The sequence below is a fragment of the Crocodylus siamensis genome, chromosome 1, assembly GCF_052110815.1.
Source record: "Crocodylus siamensis isolate JL-2025a chromosome 1, ASM5211081v1, whole genome shotgun sequence".
Taxonomy (NCBI): domain Eukaryota; kingdom Metazoa; phylum Chordata; order Crocodylia; family Crocodylidae; genus Crocodylus; species Crocodylus siamensis.
The window spans coordinates 155,553,975-155,571,308 of record NC_143395.1 but is presented as its reverse complement, the minus strand read 5'-3'; the positions used below and the strand labels follow the sequence as shown (position 1 = coordinate 155,571,308).

Below are 17,334 nucleotides of genomic sequence, written 5' to 3'. Positions count from 1 at the left end.
TTAAACACTCCTATTGCAAGGATGCCTTGGTATTAAGAGGTTTTTACTGATGAGAGAAAATGAACTTAACCATACATATGCCAGCAATACATAATTTCACAGAGCTGCAAATTCTTATGATGTTTTCTAGAACTTGAATCCGCTTTACAGAGTTCCAAGCTGGAATCATCTTGCCAGAAGTATTCTGCCTGCTGACATGAAAGACGTGAAAGGATGTGGTGCTCTCATTCAGCCTCCTGAGGTGGGTCACGTGCGATACATGGAGCAATACTCATGATGATGGTATTCATCACCAAATTCATAGTAACAATTCCAAAACTAGTGTTTACTCATTTCAATATACAGTTAACCATAGCACAGACAGTGTCAACAAGTTTAAATGTCAGCAGTAGGGACCTACCTAAATCGCAGTTTCTGAGAAACAGAAATCCAGGCTTGCTTGCAAAATAAAAAAAAACCTTAGTCATTTTTTTTTTTTTTAAATTAAGTCTTCCCCTCCCAGGCAGACCTCGCATCCTGTCTAGGAGAGGAAGGTGTTAGCTGGTGGGGCAGCATGAAGGGGGCAGCCCCCATCTTGTCTTCACTCTTTCCTCCCAGGGCCAATCCACCAATCGGTGCTGAGAGACAGAGCTGGATGAAGAGCAGCCAGCAGTCAAGACAGCAGCCACCCATCATCCCTCCTTCCCCCTGGGACAACACCCTGAGTTAAGCAGGTCCTAGTCATCAATAAATTGGGTCCACAAAAGATTTTAATTGCAACTGAAAGCACAGCTCATTTGAAAACTGTGCTTGGCTTTGTTGATTAATATTCACACTTTCTGTGCTAAGGATGGCCTACCCAGAGAGTGTAGCTCTTCCTAGGCAGTGCTGAAAATTTGACAGCTTTCTTATCGCATGTCAAAAGTGACGAGAACTGCATGTATCAGCAACTGTATTTCAGCATTATTTAGTACAGCATTCAGTTGTTGTACTCAATGGGCATCTTCTATTAAATCTCACCAGAAGGATCTTCACATCTGCAAAAAGGCATTTCAATCAGCAACCATACAAATATTTGTGAGCATTTATCTTGTGGATGCAAAATGCAACATTGATTTCACTGGTTATACCTGTAGTTTAGTCCACTCAAAATACAGAGAATGAGAGTTCTACATTGCCTGATCCCAAGAGCAAATACTGTAACATTAAAAAAAGAAATGAAAACCCTCCCGCCTAAGAACCAAGTCTACTTACAAATGCTCAAGAGAAAAAAATAAATAGACAAAAATCATGCAAGAAAAATGAAGTGATCATTATGCTGCCTACCTGCTTGATCCACAGTTAGAGCCAATACTTTTTTGTTGCTGACTTTGATTCAGCTTGTGACCCTATAGCAGTTGTACCAAATTTCAAAGGATGTAAAAAACAAACCCATTATGGCAGAAGTAATACATCTAAAAGCAAGAAGTTTCCCATCCAGTCATAACCAGGGATCCTAATTTTTTCCTGAAAATAAAAAAGACACCCCAATTTTTTGGTTAAAAAAAGTAACCCAAAATCCTCATTTTTCTGTAATTAAAATGAAACGCCGCATATATATTAGTGGTGTAATATTCTAATATTATAAAAGCCTTAGTCTGTCTGTCCATAACGCTTTATTTGCACTCTGATTGGCTGTCTTGGCAGCCAATCAGAGTGCTCTAGATGGATAGAACAGACAGTGGACAGCCACCATGACAGTGGGGACTGGAGGGCCGGGGGCAGGCATGCAGAGCCTGCCCCCCACCTTGCCCCTTGGAGGCAGAGGGGGACAGCAGGGACCAGAGCCCTGTCATAACAGAGGGGACAGAGCCAGGGGGTGAGGCTGCTTCTTGGAGCCAGCGACCAAAGCAACCCCTCTCACCCCCAACAAGAGCCGGCAGGGCAGGGAGGCAGAAAGGGGAGGAAGGGCTGGTTACTGATAGCTATGGCCACCACCCTGCAGCTGCCACCCCATGCTTGCAGCTGCCCTGCTGGGCCTGCACCTGCTGCCGTCGTGCTCCCATGCCTGGGGTGGTGGTGGCGGCACAGGCACGGCAACAGCTGCAGGGGACAGCAGGCCTGGACCCAAAGCTGTGATGGGGGTTGGAGGGAGGAGAAAAGGTCTTGACCTAGTGGCGGGCAGGGGGTGCGGACACGGGCCTGGCTCCAGAGTGGGGGAGGGTATGTGGGAGAGAAGAAGAGCTGAAACAGTGCGAGGAGGAGGAGCGGCCCTGGCCACATAGCGGCAGGGGCAAGGGAGGGGGGGAGCGGACTCAGCCACAAAGCAGAGGCAAGACTGCTGCAGTTGTGGGGGGGAGGGGCAACAGGGTCAGTCTTGTGATGGGAGGGGAACAAGAGGGAGCAGCCCTGAACAAAGACTGCTGCGGGGGGGGGGGGGGGGACAGGGTTGGGTTTGAAGTGGGCCGGGCTGGACTAGCACAGGGAGGGGGGACAGCGGGGGCACAGGGCCCAATGCTGGGCTCTTTCCCTACCACCCCCACCCCCCAATTTTTGACGGGCAATTTGCTAGTGTATATACAGTGGTGTTTCATTTTGATCATAGAAAAATGTGGATTTTGGGTTACTTTTTTTTAACCTAAAAATTGGGGATTTTTTTTTAATCAAGAGAAAACCAGGATCCCTGGTCATAACAATGGGCTGCAGTCCCAATTAGATGAATCAAGAAGAGTTAGGTACTCATCATGGTAGAAGAGGTTGTGTTTGTGCATACTAAGTATGGAGGAAAAATTTCTTTTAACACTGTCATATATTGCCTCTTTTGTCGTATCATATTGGCTGTTTTGGTTCAAATATGGTTTAAAACCCCCAGATCAAACCATTCTACTGCTAGGAAGCTGGTGCCCCATATATCACAATTTAAAGGTTAGAAAAGAAACTAAAAACTGGTAGGTGATGAGTTGGCTCAATATTCATATCAAAAGGATGGAGGAGATGCTGATGAATTTGACGGCAATGATGTAAACAGAGCGCATTGGCTTAAACCTCTCCTCTATTGTCCTACAAATAACCAACAATTTTAGCTAACAAACTGAGTGACAAAAGAAAGTTACTTGGTTGTTCTGTCTAGATATATAAATAGCATGCAGATGGGTACACACTTTGAGTGCTTTTAGAAATTTTCCTAAGGCTTCCAGAGTTCACATTTTATAAACATGGATCCAATTTTCTTCCCTTAGGGCTTCAACACTGAAGTACAGTATTGGGATAATGCATGTATCTTTGCACCTTTGAGAGCTAAGCACAAATACAGCATGCATCACAGGAGGAGCAAGATGATTATTTGTATTCTATATTAATTGGGTTCAGGTCATAAAATTAACTGAATGCAGGAAAAGAGGCCTGGAGATTACAACTGATCCAGACACATTCTTCATAAAATAATCTGCCACATTTTTCATTAAAAAAATATTTTTTTTTCTGTTGCTATATCCCTAGAACAGCTAACATTTACACAATCAGACTAAAGGTATGTTGGCATAAATGCAGAGGGATACTTGTGCAATGCCAGCCTACACAGCGCCCAGATATAACCACTGCTGGGAGTCCCTCATTTTCCTCAGCATAAAATTCATTCCCTTGGTAAAAACAACAACTATTTAAAGGCAGGAAGTGGATACTACAAGTGAGGATTTGGAGAGGTGGGTCTTGATGCTCCTTTTTGCCAGGGGAGTTAATTTCCTTGGAAATATTGACTGACTAGAGCAAAAATAAGCCTGACAGCTCTTATTCCCACACTACTGGAGTGGTGCACAAGAACCACAGAACACAATTTTGTTTGAAAGTACTGTGTTCATTCGAGGGGGGGGAAATAGGGGTACACATCCCATGGTTTTCAGGCATCATTACAATTCCAAAATGAATTTAAAGAAATTAGCCAAATTCCATCCTGACATTCCATCTATGTGCTTAAAACACACTACTGGTATTCAAATAGCCGTGTGTTTTTAGACATCTAAATGAGGGGTAAAATGCAAACTATGTAGTCTATCAGCTAATTACCAATTACGAACACATTCCATAAACAATGGAACTTCGCATTCAGAAGACAGCTACTATAGGTGAGTGGGGGGGAGGGACAGGGAGGGAGTGGAAACCTGTCCAAATTAATCAAAAATGTACTTTAGAGGACATTTTTTATCTACCTTCCTGCTGCTGTAATAGTGTAGCACTCTGTGTAGAGGACTTACGAGCAAAGAAATTCCTTTGACTGGTATAAGTAACTACCCTCAAAATGTTATTTTCCAATATTGAAGTTACAAGATTTGTTTATAAAAGAATGGCTAACCTTGAGCCCTGCATTAGTGCCAACCCCAGAGACTAGCAAAAAAACATACTGTCCATTCCCCATCAACTATAATCACTAGCCCAGTGCCTAATTTTTCCCTTATTCACATTTCATACACAAACCTTAGCAGAAACAGTGCAGATCACAATCCTTGTTGGAATAGTCAGAAAGGAATTCAAACTTTAATCTGATTGGTTTAATTTTTTTTTTTTTTTTAGCAGGAGGAAAAAGAATAAAGTTACAAGATTTTTTTTTTTAATATTTTCACAATGTTAAACTAAAACTGAGCTCTAGGCTACATGTGTAAGTAAATCTAGAACACAAAAGGGTTAAATAAGATTTTCTTTAAAGATACAAGAACTTAAGCTTTCTTTACGTTTAACAAACTTCACAGAACAGATACTGCAAAGGAACAACCCTTCCCCCCACTTTTTTTTTTTTTTTTTTAAAGTGAACATTGTCCATAACCCACATGAACTATGAGTAGTGTTCTCTCAAGAGCCACCTTGAAACCAACTATGCACCTGTAACAGGGTTAAAGAAAAGATTAAGGAAGAACAAACAGCATCTTCAGTATTAATGCGGAAAAGTCGAGTATAAATCAGAATGCCCATCAAATGCTGTGCTAGGATTTGAGAGGAAAAGAAAGTGCCTATCCCAGCAGCAGCTGAAATTCATGGTTTTTAAACTCATGGTAAATGTAAAGAATATCTTCGCATTATCCCTCTCACCAGCATGAGGTGGGACCATTTTCTGAAAATACAGCATGTCGCTGGAATTTCTACTGCCAATTTAATAGCTTGGGATAATAATAATAATAATAATAATAATAATAATAATAATAATAAAATAAAACCCAAAACAAACTCAGTTAACCTTTTCCATAGCTTGCATTTTATAATGATGGGACATTTCTGATTGCTTCAGGGTTAATTTACACTAATACAGTCAGATGCTGAGTATATATCTATTTTTAAATTGTCTCCTTGTTAAATGCTTCTAGCCGGCTACCAAAATAACAGTATAATTTGGCCTGGAAGGAATCATTTACCTTTAAAACAAAGAGAATACAGGATGATTTAGGCTCTCCCCTCCCCCCACCCTACACACACCAGTTTTCAGAGTGACAATTCATTGTCACCTCTTGAATGGATTATACCTGCCCAATATTTCAAGACAATACAAAGTCTTTCCCTATCCCAGATGTCCTACTGAATTACCTGATTGTTAATGCCTTACTAATTTGTGTTGGGAAACAAAATCCACACAGGACTAGACCAGGCTGCATCAACACAAATCCTCTGTACCTGCATAAACTTTGTCTGCAGCAGGAGACATACTGAAATATTTTTTGCTACCAACTAACGAGATCTGTGCAGTTCAGCTCAATATGACAGACCGCAATACAGAACCATAGGTCTGAACAACAGATCCAGTGCTGTCTATTCCACGTAATGCTTTTCACATTCACTTGCTACACTTGCTTTGCAATAGATGCAGGCAGATATTTTCATGAGAGCATTCAGCTGCATAGGAACAAGGCTGACATAGCCCATTTGATTATCTTGTTAACACTCTGGAAGCGAGGAGTACAAACTCAAGTTGATAATGGGTGCTTTCCTGGTTGTTCCCCAATACTGTTACTGAATTCCGTTTGCTACAAAATGTCCTTTTTTCCCCAATATATATGTCTAGCTACAGAAAGTCAGTCTGTAGAATCCAGCCATGGCTACTGTGCTGTGAATTAGCCTTATTTGATCAATTATCAGATACCTGCACTTAGCAAAAGGCAAACAAGAGCCAATCAGGTTTCACTGGTGTGAACGGCTGCACTGGTCAGTGTTTACCACCACCATGGAATCTGTTCACACAACCCTTAGAAATTCTGAAGATGCCGTGTAGAAAATGCATACAGGTTACTGCTCTGGGATGGTGTTCGCTTTAAGTGAGATTATTTAAACGGAAAAAAAAATCCAGGTTCTCCATAGCAAGTTAGATATAAAAGTTTTTCATAAGAATCTCTGTCCCCCTCTCTTTTTGGCTTCCTGGAAGAACCAGAAAGACATGCCCGCCCCATCAGAATCCCTGATGCTGGTGACACGGCCTACCCTCACAAGCCACACGCGATGAAGGCACGAGTGACCAATCAGGTCTTCTGGGCGTAGCAGCTATAGTGGCTGCTCTTAGTGGAGTTTCAACCTTGTCAGGATTAATTAGAAGGGAAGAGGTGAAACGCTGCACATTAAACACAGTTTGTCTGAAAGCTATGTGCATAGCAAACTTTTACATCAGCTTCTATTCAGCTCCTTGTTTGAACTCTGTAGCTGGAAGATTTCCAGCATAAGGCTTTGAAAGTGACTCCAGCAATAATAGAAGCCTTTGGATTGTTTGTTTTGTTTAAATCCACTAGCCATGCTCGAAAAAGTATTTCTTCATGTTTTAATTTTATTCAGTGGCTAGCAGGCACCTTAATAACCAGCCAGAAATCAATTTCAACCACCATCAACCCCTAAACTACAGTACCAGGACGGTTGGCTAAAGAAAGGAAACTGATTGGCTGTAGTCTGAAACTTGCCCAGTACAAGGTGTCTGGCTGATTTTGTCCTAAATAAGGCTAACATTAGTGAACTAAGAGAACAGCATTTGGTTGCAGAGTCTTGCACTCAGGAACACCCTTCGCCAATGCGCTGGCACGATCTCCCTACTTTCCGGTCCAGTTTCACCATTTTCATAATGGCTTCCTCACGGCCACGTCCCATATGGTCAAATGTGCAGTCATGTTGTTCGGGTAGGCGATGTAACATACAGAACACGTAACCTGCCAAGGAGAAAGAATGAACAGCGTTAAGGATGTCTGCTAATGCTGTCCTCATCCTAAAGGGCTGAAAGGCAGCTTTATATTCGGAGTTCCTGGACCTTCAAGACCCAGCACAGCTTTGCATTCCCTTTTCCTTTCACTGCATGGTCTCAAAGCCTATGAACAATGTTAATTTTGACACTGGTCTGTAGCTTTATTGTACAAACGTATTACGAGAGGTTAAGGAGGAGTTAAGGGTTTGTAGGATTATTATTTATACACAGCATTTTCTATGGAAAATATGAATACAGATATTGAAACCAAACAATACAGTAGTAATTCATTCTTGTGACTCTCCTTGGAAGGAGGGAATTTCCTGTTTTAAAAAGGTGATGCAGAGATTAAGGCCCACATTTTCAAAGAGAGATCTGGGTGTCCAACTTGCCATACTGAGGGTCTGATTGCCAAGACACTAAGAACTCTCCGCTTCCTATGGCTTCTGAAATACACGGCCAACAAGGTTTCAGTTTGGGCACCCAAATACAAGAGGCACTCAAAATCAGAAATTACTTTTGAAAAAAAGCGAGTGCTTTGTCTCCCCCTTACCATGCACCTCAGGCTACATAAAGTCTATGACTGAGCTGGGTAAAGGACTCAGCTTTCCAGGGTCAGAGCCCGGTTTTCCTCCAGGGCACCCCCTGGCTTCTTATCAAAGCTGAGAGACTTCGCCATCCTCCAGGTGCCAGGTCACATCATCATCCTTTCAGTGGATGAGGTAGATCATCTTCTCCCCCTCCTCTTTCCAACTGAGCTAGTGAGTGCCATTCAGTCCTCCAGAGCAGTGGTTCTCAACGTTTTTTTGTATCAGGATCCATTTGCAAACATTGATGGCCAGTCCCGACCCAGTGCCTCCTGCCCACAGACTCCAGCTCCCCAGTGTGTGAGGCAGAGGATGGGTGTGTGGGATTGCGGGGGAGGACCATGGAGGGCCCCAGGCAGCCCCAAGCTCTGCCAGCCTCCAAGGGAAAAGTCACGGTTTCCCCACGTTTTTCTCCTTTAAAGGAGAATCCATCCTGAAAGTCTGTCAATCCTTTTTAAGTTTATTTGCGACCCTTTCATATATTTTTGCAACCCACTTTTGGGTCATGACCCATGGATTGAGAAACACTGCTCCGGAGGATATGCCATTCCATTGCTCAAGGCACACCCTTTTGCAAAGGTGGGGAGTGCTGCTCCTTCAGCACACAGCCCTTCCTATTGTAGAAAGGGATGAACAGTCGGGGTCCTAATTTCAGATACTGGCTCAGACACTCTTATAAGGAAAAGCAGATGGCCTCACCCCTCTCCTTTAACTTCCCTGTGTGTAAAATGAGGATGACAACTACAAACACTGACACTGTGAGCAGCCTGAAACTGCTGTATAATGCTAAACAGAAATAGGACAATATGATGTGACAGAGAAGCAGCACACTACTACTGGGATGACATAATCCATTACACTGAGTGAAAAGTTGCAGTGTAGTTTCACAATCCTTCCTGCAAGATAGCCCAAAGGACACCGTTCCACATCCCAAAGAACACTTTGCTATGAGTCTCCTCAAGTTCTCAGAGCATATTAAAACCAAAAACTTGTGATACTTACTAATTTAAATAAGATAAAAGTATTTGCATTTCAGACTTCTAAAACTGTTTTACAGACCACTGCAGAGAGGAACAAGAACAAATAGATTACCTTTACATTAAGGTAAGAAAAAAACTATACAGAAAATTTTATGGATATTACTGAAAAAAATTGCTTGAAGATAAAATTGGTTTATCTTGGTTCCCAGTTTAAATGGCATCTGGTACAAAAACAAGACTTCACTATATTTTATGTTCTTATCTTATGTAGGACACCAATTCTGGTTGTACTAATAACAAAGAAGGTCTTTACTGGTACAGGTTACTTAACAGGCTGGACTAAATGATTCACAGCAAACTGAGATATAAAACCTCTCTCTTTAAAGTCATCATCCTGATCTCACTTTATTCCTAATTGCTGGTGTACAGCAGAAACAAGTGGGAGGAAAACCTTCATCCCCAAGAACTTCCAAGGTTAAATGGCTAAAATAAGAATGTCCTTAAATATCTGCTCTGATGCCTAATGGGCCTCTTGCTAGATTTTCTCAAAGACTGTGCAACAGAGAATTTTCCAGAGATGACTGGAGATTGCTTCCCTTTCTCCAGTTGCTGATACAAGAGACTTCAGGTTGCTGCATCAGAGCAGAGATCTAGTTAGCTGTTTTATGCCAACTGGGGGCATAAGAATAGGAATTGATAGACTGGTCCACCCAAAGTTCCAGTCGAGTTTCCAACAGTGACAACCATTAGAGAAAGAGGAAGAATATCCTGCTGTAGGAATCTGTGCATTGCCTGTCTACCGGAAGCCTCTCTGAAGGTTTTACAGCCTTTGCCATGGTTTGGGGGAAGGAAGGGGGGGTTTGTTAGCACTAATAAAAAATTCTGGATATTCTTATTATCTGTATAAATGCCCAATCCCTCTTGGCATCTTGCTAAGTTCTTGGCTTCATCCTCCTTGTGTGATAATAGTCTAATCATGCATTTTGCATCAAGCATTTTCCTTGACCAGTTTCAACTTGGTCAAATCTCAGCTTCATGAATATCCTTATGTTCTTGTGTTCCAAGACAGGAGAAACAGAAGCTCTCAGCCTGCTCTAGACTGGTCCTTTTATATAATTTTATTATGCTCCCTGTTATTTTCTCTTCTTTTTAAGTTAAATGAGCCCTGTCTTTCATTCTCTACATGCAAACATTCTTTCTTGCCCTGATCATTCTTAGTGCCTATTTCACATAATGCATAGTTAACTTGTGGAACTAGTTTCCACAAAATGTTGTAAATGCAGCTAATAAAGCTAGAAAGCAGAGCAGCACATTAGGCAGACAGCAAAGGGCAGGAAGTAGAAAACAGAGCAATAAATCAGGCAGAGAGTACAGGGGAAAAAGTCAAAAGCAGAGCAGCAGCTCAGGCAGAGGAAGGGGATTGGAGTGGTACTTGGGGAAGGTGCAGGGCTAATTTGTGACACGCCTGCCAAAAAGGTTCCCACTGCCCTAAAGCATCTACTACTGCCACTGGGCTTGATGAACCATTGCTATGGCCCAGAATGACATTTTTATTGTGTACTTCTAAACCCCTCTAATTGTGCAACCTCCTTTTTGAGATGCTGTGGTCAGCACTGCACACAGGATTGTAAATAAAGGGATACAATTCATATTTTCTGCACTGGTGTCCAATTTGTGTGTCCTTAAGCAGAAATGCATTAAACTGCCTGCACCACTGCTTTTTCTGAGTTAATGCTGTTTAGAATTGAGAGGCAAGTTACTCCTGTGGATCTAGGAATGATCTAACCTTTTCCTCTTCCACCACCAATTCCTTCTAGCTAAAGCTTTTGCTTGTTTAGAACTGTGAGAAATATTTAAAACCTGTATGGAAATTTTAAAAGCTGTTTCCATAGAACTGTGATTGACAGTGCCAGCAACTGAAAAATATCCCAGAATTAAGTGACATCCAACACAGGATGATTTTTTGTTAACACTCATATAAGACTAGATTGTAGATGCATTAGTTTTTTCTTTTATACATGCCTATTTCAAAATTCAATGCAAAGAATACAATTCTCAAAAAGTACTCAAGTCATTTCTCAAACTGGAAGTAGGATTTCCCCCTCTATGCAACATTGGTCAGGCTGCAGTTGGAGTACTGCATCCAGTTCTGAGTGCTGCACTTCAGGTGAGATGTGGACAGCACTGAGAGGGTCCAGAGGAGGGCCACTCGCATGGTCAGGGGGCAGCAGGGCAGGCCCTGCGAGGAGAAGCTACGGGACCTGAACCTGTTCAGCCTCCACAAGAGAAGGCTGAGGGGGGATCTGGTGGCCGTCTATAAACTGGCCAAGGGGGACCAGCAGGGTACGGGAGAGTCCCTGTTCCCTCGAGCACTACCAGGAGTAACTAGGGATAACGATCACAAGTTTAATGAGAGTAGGTTCAGGCTGGACATCAGAAGGCACTACTTCACTGTTAGGGTGGCTGGGATCTGGAACCAACTTCCAAGGGAAGTGGTGCTCGCTCCTACCCTGGGGGTCTTCAAAAGGAAGCTAGATAATCACTTAACCGAAGTTGTTTGACGCCAGCATCCTTTCCTGCCCATGGCAGGGGGTTGGACTTGATGATCTGCTCAGGTTCCTTCTGACCCTACCAACTATGAAACTATCCCACTACTCCAAAGTCACTTCTGACAGTGGAATGGATGCTTTTGGAAGTTCTGCCTGAAGATTTTGAATGACCTATGCATCACCCTACTAGAGCAAATTTTGTAGGAACACAGTTTTGAAGAATTTTTCATTAGTTCCCAATCATATTATTGCTGCTGTTTTCTCCTCGGTTCAGGGGCCTGGGAGATCAGAATGGGCGCTATGTAGCATGCATGTTCCAGTTGTAGGACCAGCTTTGACAGCAATTACATTATTAACTTGCACACACTGGGACAGAAGGCCAATATGTTTACCTCTATTCTGATCCTTAAAACCAGTCCAGATTTAGAGATGAAACTCTGTCTCTTGAGAAGCAGTGCTCCCTCTTGGTTGGAAAGCAGAGTTAGATTAATGAGCTCTTGCGGTATATTTACTGCTAAGTTCATTACTAGGAGATATTGGATACAGGTTGTCTCTCCTAAAGGATTTTGCTTCAGAAATGCCTCTCTTAGCACACTGTAACTAACCAGCAAAATAAATAACTTTTTGTTGGAGGGAAAAATTCTATCAGCTAAGGTTAATTTAGCTAAACAGAGTTATACCCAAAACAAGGCCAAATAAAAGACTCCAGCTCTAAGTGTGGCAGATTTCAGTCTACTACAAATTCATAATTAATTATAACAACTGCACTGCAAATTCCTGTCTGCTTGTGCCAGGATTAAGCTATGTACTATTCTCTATGCCTCAGTCCTCTAATGCAGCATCAGAGATGGAACTAAAGTGGAAGAAATTAAGAAGTATGCACTAAATGCAGTTACTTTCTGCAACCATCATCATCAAAACAAAGGTTTTCTGACATTAACCAAAGTGCTAGGCTAAGACCACACTCAACATAATATCCATCTCTACAGTTACTTAAACCTTTCCTGGGGAAACTGAACAAGCATGGAAGCATCACTGAGAAAACGTCTAAAGCCACCTGGAAGCAGCTGTGAAATCTGTGCCTCCCTTTATCTTTGCTGGGGAACTAGCCTCACAAAAGGATATTTCAGATGGAAAGTCACTGAAGCAACTTTCTATAGTCAAAATGGGAGAGTACAACAGGCTTTTCTTCTTATGATGGGATGATGAAATGCTGCTGAACGGTTCTTTAGCTCAGCTGCATGGAACACAGAAAAAACTCTAGTACAAATTTCCATCAAGACAGAAAAAAAACATGTTTGACTCCTGATGTTTAGTTTTACTTGTAAAAACAATAAGTTGGTGAACCAGCTGATGATCCTGATACGCTAGAAGCAAAATAAACTGCATGCTAACTTATGAGGGGAAAAGTCATAATCAAATGTTGGAGGGCTCCTAATTTCCCTAAATGGCATCAATTATCATAGAATTAGAGAATCATAGGAATTAAGGGCTGGGAGAAACCTTGAAATGTTCAAAAGAAGGAGATCACATCCAATGATATGGTCTAAAAGCTAAAGTAGTGTGGGTGTATACTGCAAGAGCTGAAGCACAAGAATCTGCCTATGCTGTTAGAAATAACAAGCAAACCCTAACCCTCTACTACTAAAGTCTACTGGAGAATTTCAGGAAGTCCTAAGATATATAAATATCTATATGAGAATTCCTTTGATCAACTAGCATATCATAAATGATTGAAAACATTTCTGGATGCCAGTTGTTAAGTTTAGGAATCCAAAACCTGCCATGACAAGGTTCGTTCTTTATGAGCACAGTTTGAAAAGATAGCAAAGAAAATTATGTTGCAGTGCAAGAGGCAAACCAAATGGTTAAACATGTATGTAGCTCATAACTTGTGGGATGTCTTAGTGGTATTTAAGCCACAATGTCCCTGCCACAAAGATTCTGGTATACATTATCAAAAAAACAACTGCTAGCTGCTCCAAATGCCCTTTAATAACTGCATGACTTCCAGCACTTCTATACTTTTGTTTTTATGGGAACGGGAAACATTTGGACTTAGACCAGACTTTTTATAGCAAATGTGACAAATGGTTAAGTCTGTAGACCTATCACACTTATGTGCAGTTTTATTTTAGTATTTCCAAAACCTTCAATTGACACAATTGCTAAAATATCATCATTAGTGTAAAAGGACATAAAGTACCTGAATGTAAAGTGCTATAAAAATTGTAACTCAGTATTTTCTGGTTCATAAATTTGAAAACATTGGTCATGTTCAGATTTGGTTCAGCAGTCAAAGCAAGTTCCTCTTGAAATATTAGCTGAAGACAGAATCCTGGGCATTTTCTAAAGTTAAGCAAAGGGATTCTGACTATATTCAACACTGTACTCAAAGTCGACCCCATAAGTATATATACCACATTGATTCACTCTGCAGCTTTTGACAAGGAAACTTCCTTAGGTAGGTGAATGGAAATAAAGCCAAAGATTCACATCTGGAGTCAGAGTGCTTGTCATTTTAAATTCAGTTCTCACTTCACACTACTGCTGTTGTTTGTTAGCTTTATTTTTGAGTGAAAAGCTACAAGTTTAAAGCTGCCAGAATTTTCAGCTCGTGCCACTTCCAAATTTTAATTAAAACATTTGTTTCCTTACAGACACTCCTTTTGGAGCCTCTGGAAAACTGGCCCTAACAAAGCCGCAGAACTTGTTCTTGCGCAGCGTTCTGCGCCAAATGCTCCGGCTTCTTCACTTCTCTTGCAAGAAATTTTACACTTTCCTACTGATTTGAAATTCTAATCGACAAAGGTTGAAGCAGAACCTAAAAATACCTAGAAGCCTTGGAGATGAAGGTACTGAAAAAAATGACTTACTGAAGTGCAGTATTATCTAAGGGTGAATGTGCCAGTGTTTATGCAGATTTCTATATAAAGTCTATGTGCGCACATAAAATAGGGGCTAAAATAACTGCAAAATGTCAATATGCTTTAGGAAGTGAAATTACATTTATATATGCAGACAGTAAATGTATGTCCAGCTCTTATGTGCATAGGAAAAATTCCCATTGATTTCTTCCAAGAAGAAATTGAAAAAAACCTTTCCCCATATTCTTCCTTTCTCTTCTCCAGAGAAGGTTTACATCTGTTTTCCTCCTCTATTTCTTCCACTTGTTCTGGAAATGATTAGCTCACGCCATCTCCTGATCTCACTCAAACCTTCTCATTCCATCCCCTTTCCCCACATCTGGTTCTTTCACCTCACCCTTTCCTCCAGGGGTAGGCAATTATTTGGGCTGGAGAGTCACTTGAGGGATTTCGGTGAGCTGGGTCAGCACCTGCCTTCCCTAACAGCTCACAAAACACCCTTAAGTGGCTCTGCTCAGCTGGGAGGACGGGCTGGGGCTGCAGGTGGGTAGAGAGCAGGATGGCCAGGTGGGGCTGGGGCGGCGAGGCTGTGACAGCACAGGGCTGGCGGCAGAGCCACGATCCACTCTCCTCATGCCCCTGCCCATGGAACTGGTGCCAGCCACAGGAACGTGCAGGCAGCAGATTGTGGCTTTGGCCCGAGTGGTGGGTACAGGGTGCCTGGGCCGGGTTGCCCAGGCAGATGGGCCGAGCCCAACAGCATCCACAGACTAGCAGTGACAGCAGGAAGGAGCTGCTGCTGGGGCTGCCAGGAAGTGAGTCTGGCTGCTGCACTGCCCCAGTGCTGGTGTGTGCCTGGCCAGCAGGACTGGCTGCATGTGCCACAGGCTGAGCTGCCCCCTGCATTTGGGCTGGATAGGATCAAGAGACCAGCTGCAGGTCAGACAAAATCCCTTGGCAGATCGGATCCAGTCTGCTGGCCGTATTTTGCCCATCCCTGCTTTAGTCTTTCCATTCTTAAACCACCCCCCAAATGAACAAACAAAAAATCCAAACATATCCTTGGCCTCTTCCACTACTGCATCTCCCTTTTCTGCCTTAATGCCTCAAGCATGCTGTGATAACTGAAGATCTTTCCGATTCCAGCTAAGACCCTTTGCAAGCCAGCTTCAGCTCCTTGTATGCCACTGAAACCACTCTCACAAAGGTCACAGCATCCTGGAGTATCAGAAGAGCCTTTAAAGGGTGTGTGGGGTGCTGCACAATATTAGTACTGTTAGGCGTGCTAGCACCTATACGTGATTCACAAGATAAACCCAGAGATTTTAAATAGGAATCCCGAGCATCAAAAACATTCTGTACTGTTGTGATCTTTCTGAGTTCTTTGCAACAGAAAACTTGCTCAATTATTTTTTTTCCATAGTCAAAAGCTAAGAGCTGACATGTTCCAAGGGGCACCTTGAGTCTAAAAAGGTTGAGAACCACTGCTCTACAGATTTCTTCCTACTCAAGAACCAGAAAACTAACTTGTTTGAGGAAAGAGAGAAGAGGAAGCCAGTGGAAGGGTTCAAAGAGAAGGGGTGATATGATTGAAACAAAGATTTGGGGAAAAAAATCACTTATGCAACAGCATTCTGAAAAGATGCGAGTAGGAAAGGGCATTTGTTAAGCCACGGAAAAGAATACTGCTGTAACTGCAGCATGAGATAAGAACCTGGACAGAAGTTTTAGCTGCAGAGATATACAGGACAAGCTACATCTTAAAGACCTGATCCAGAACAAATGAGCTGGACAAACATAGCTTAGAAGTAAGGACCTTAAGGAAGATCAAAGGTTACGTCTCGGTTTCAGAGCTGCATGACAAGCAGGATAGCAGTATTGCACACATCTGTTTTCTACATAGACTGTAAATTCTCAGGGACAGCGACTCTTTGTCCTGGTCTGTGCAGTACATACACTGTCAAGTCACTGCCCACTATTAAGGTTGCTCAGGGCAAAAGTAGTAAATTCACAAATCAACAATTTGCATTTAAAATTATTTCCATTGCAATGGAAACGCCTTTCTTAAGGCATTTAGAAAAATATTTTTGAAACTGGTCAGCACCCACAACTCATCAGAACTGAATAAAAGCAAACAAAGTTCTGTGAACTCAATTGATAAAACAATCAAATACAAATTGGGGAATTCCTAGCTAAGCTGCAGTACTGCAGAGAAAGACCTTGACGTTACAGTGGATCATAAGCTGAACTTGAGGCAACAGTAAGCTCTTGTTGCAAAAAAAGTTAACAGCATGTGTTAACAAGAATGTGGCCTGCAAGTTAAGGGAAAGATTCTTTCGTTCTGTTCAGCACTGGTGAGGCCTCACCTGAAGTACTGTGCTCCAGCTTTGGGCATCACACTGCAAGAAAGATGTGGATAAATTGGAAAGAGCACAGCGGAAAGCAGTATTAGGGGTCATGTATTTTAGACTTACAAAGAAAGGTTGGAAGAAAGTGAGTTATTTAGTCTGAAGAAAAGAAGATTGAGGAGGATTCGATAACAATCTTCAAGTATAAGAGTTGCTAGAAAGGGGACGGTGATAGACTCTTCTTGGACAAGGTAATGGTCTTGAACTGCAACAGAGGAAACTGGGTATTGGGAAGAACTTCCCTAAGTATGGGGTATTTTAGCACTGGACCAGATCACTAAGAGAGCCTATGGAATCACTGGAAGTGTTTAAGTGCAGGCTGAACAAATATTTCATTGGGATGATTGGGGAAGAGATGATCCCGCCCTGATTACAGAGTTGGACTAGATGACTAAGTGACTCTGGTTTCTTCCAGCCCTATTTTTTTATCATTCTATAGGTATCTAGAAAAGAACAGGAACATGTGGGTGCTGTGCTCTTTTGCAAGTTTGGCCATGTGTTTAGCTGCCTCCAAAGAAACTGTTCAGTTCTGAATTCTTGAAAATCTAGCACTTCAATTTTAGTCAAGCTCCTTATTTTTTCCCCCTTTAGATTTATAAATTGCAACTTTTCAGTCCTTTTACACGTCCTCAAAATAATGTAAATACGCGCTGGAAACACGCTTCATTGTTACCTAATGGTAGTAGTATTCCTTGTCAATAAAAAACCCCACCAAACCGTTACCTTCTCTTCTCCAAACTGACCACTGATTCACAATGAGGGAGTGGAGCAGAGGAGAAAGGTTTTA

The 17,334-nt window shown here is 42.1% G+C and overlaps 1 protein-coding gene and 1 long non-coding RNA gene across 3 annotated transcripts in view; one reads left to right on the top strand and one right to left on the bottom strand.

Moving 5' to 3' along the window:
* The window catches only part of LOC149873530 (uncharacterized), a 51,494-nt gene extending 46,349 nt beyond the window's left edge, over positions 1–5,145 (top strand). For both annotated transcript variants that reach the window (XR_016442242.1, XR_016442241.1), the window contains exon 2: positions 131–5,145. This is a non-coding gene — a long non-coding RNA (uncharacterized LOC149873530). The remainder of the gene's footprint in view (positions 1–130) is intronic.
* Positions 5,115–17,334, bottom strand: part of ZFAND3 (zinc finger AN1-type containing 3) — a 271,476-nt gene continuing 259,256 nt past the window's right edge. The window contains exon 7 of the mRNA XM_090046593.1: positions 5,115–7,124. Coding sequence (XP_089902719.1) covers positions 6,970–7,124 — 155 coding nt within the window. The 3' untranslated portion in view covers positions 5,115–6,969. The remainder of the gene's footprint in view (positions 7,125–17,334) is intronic.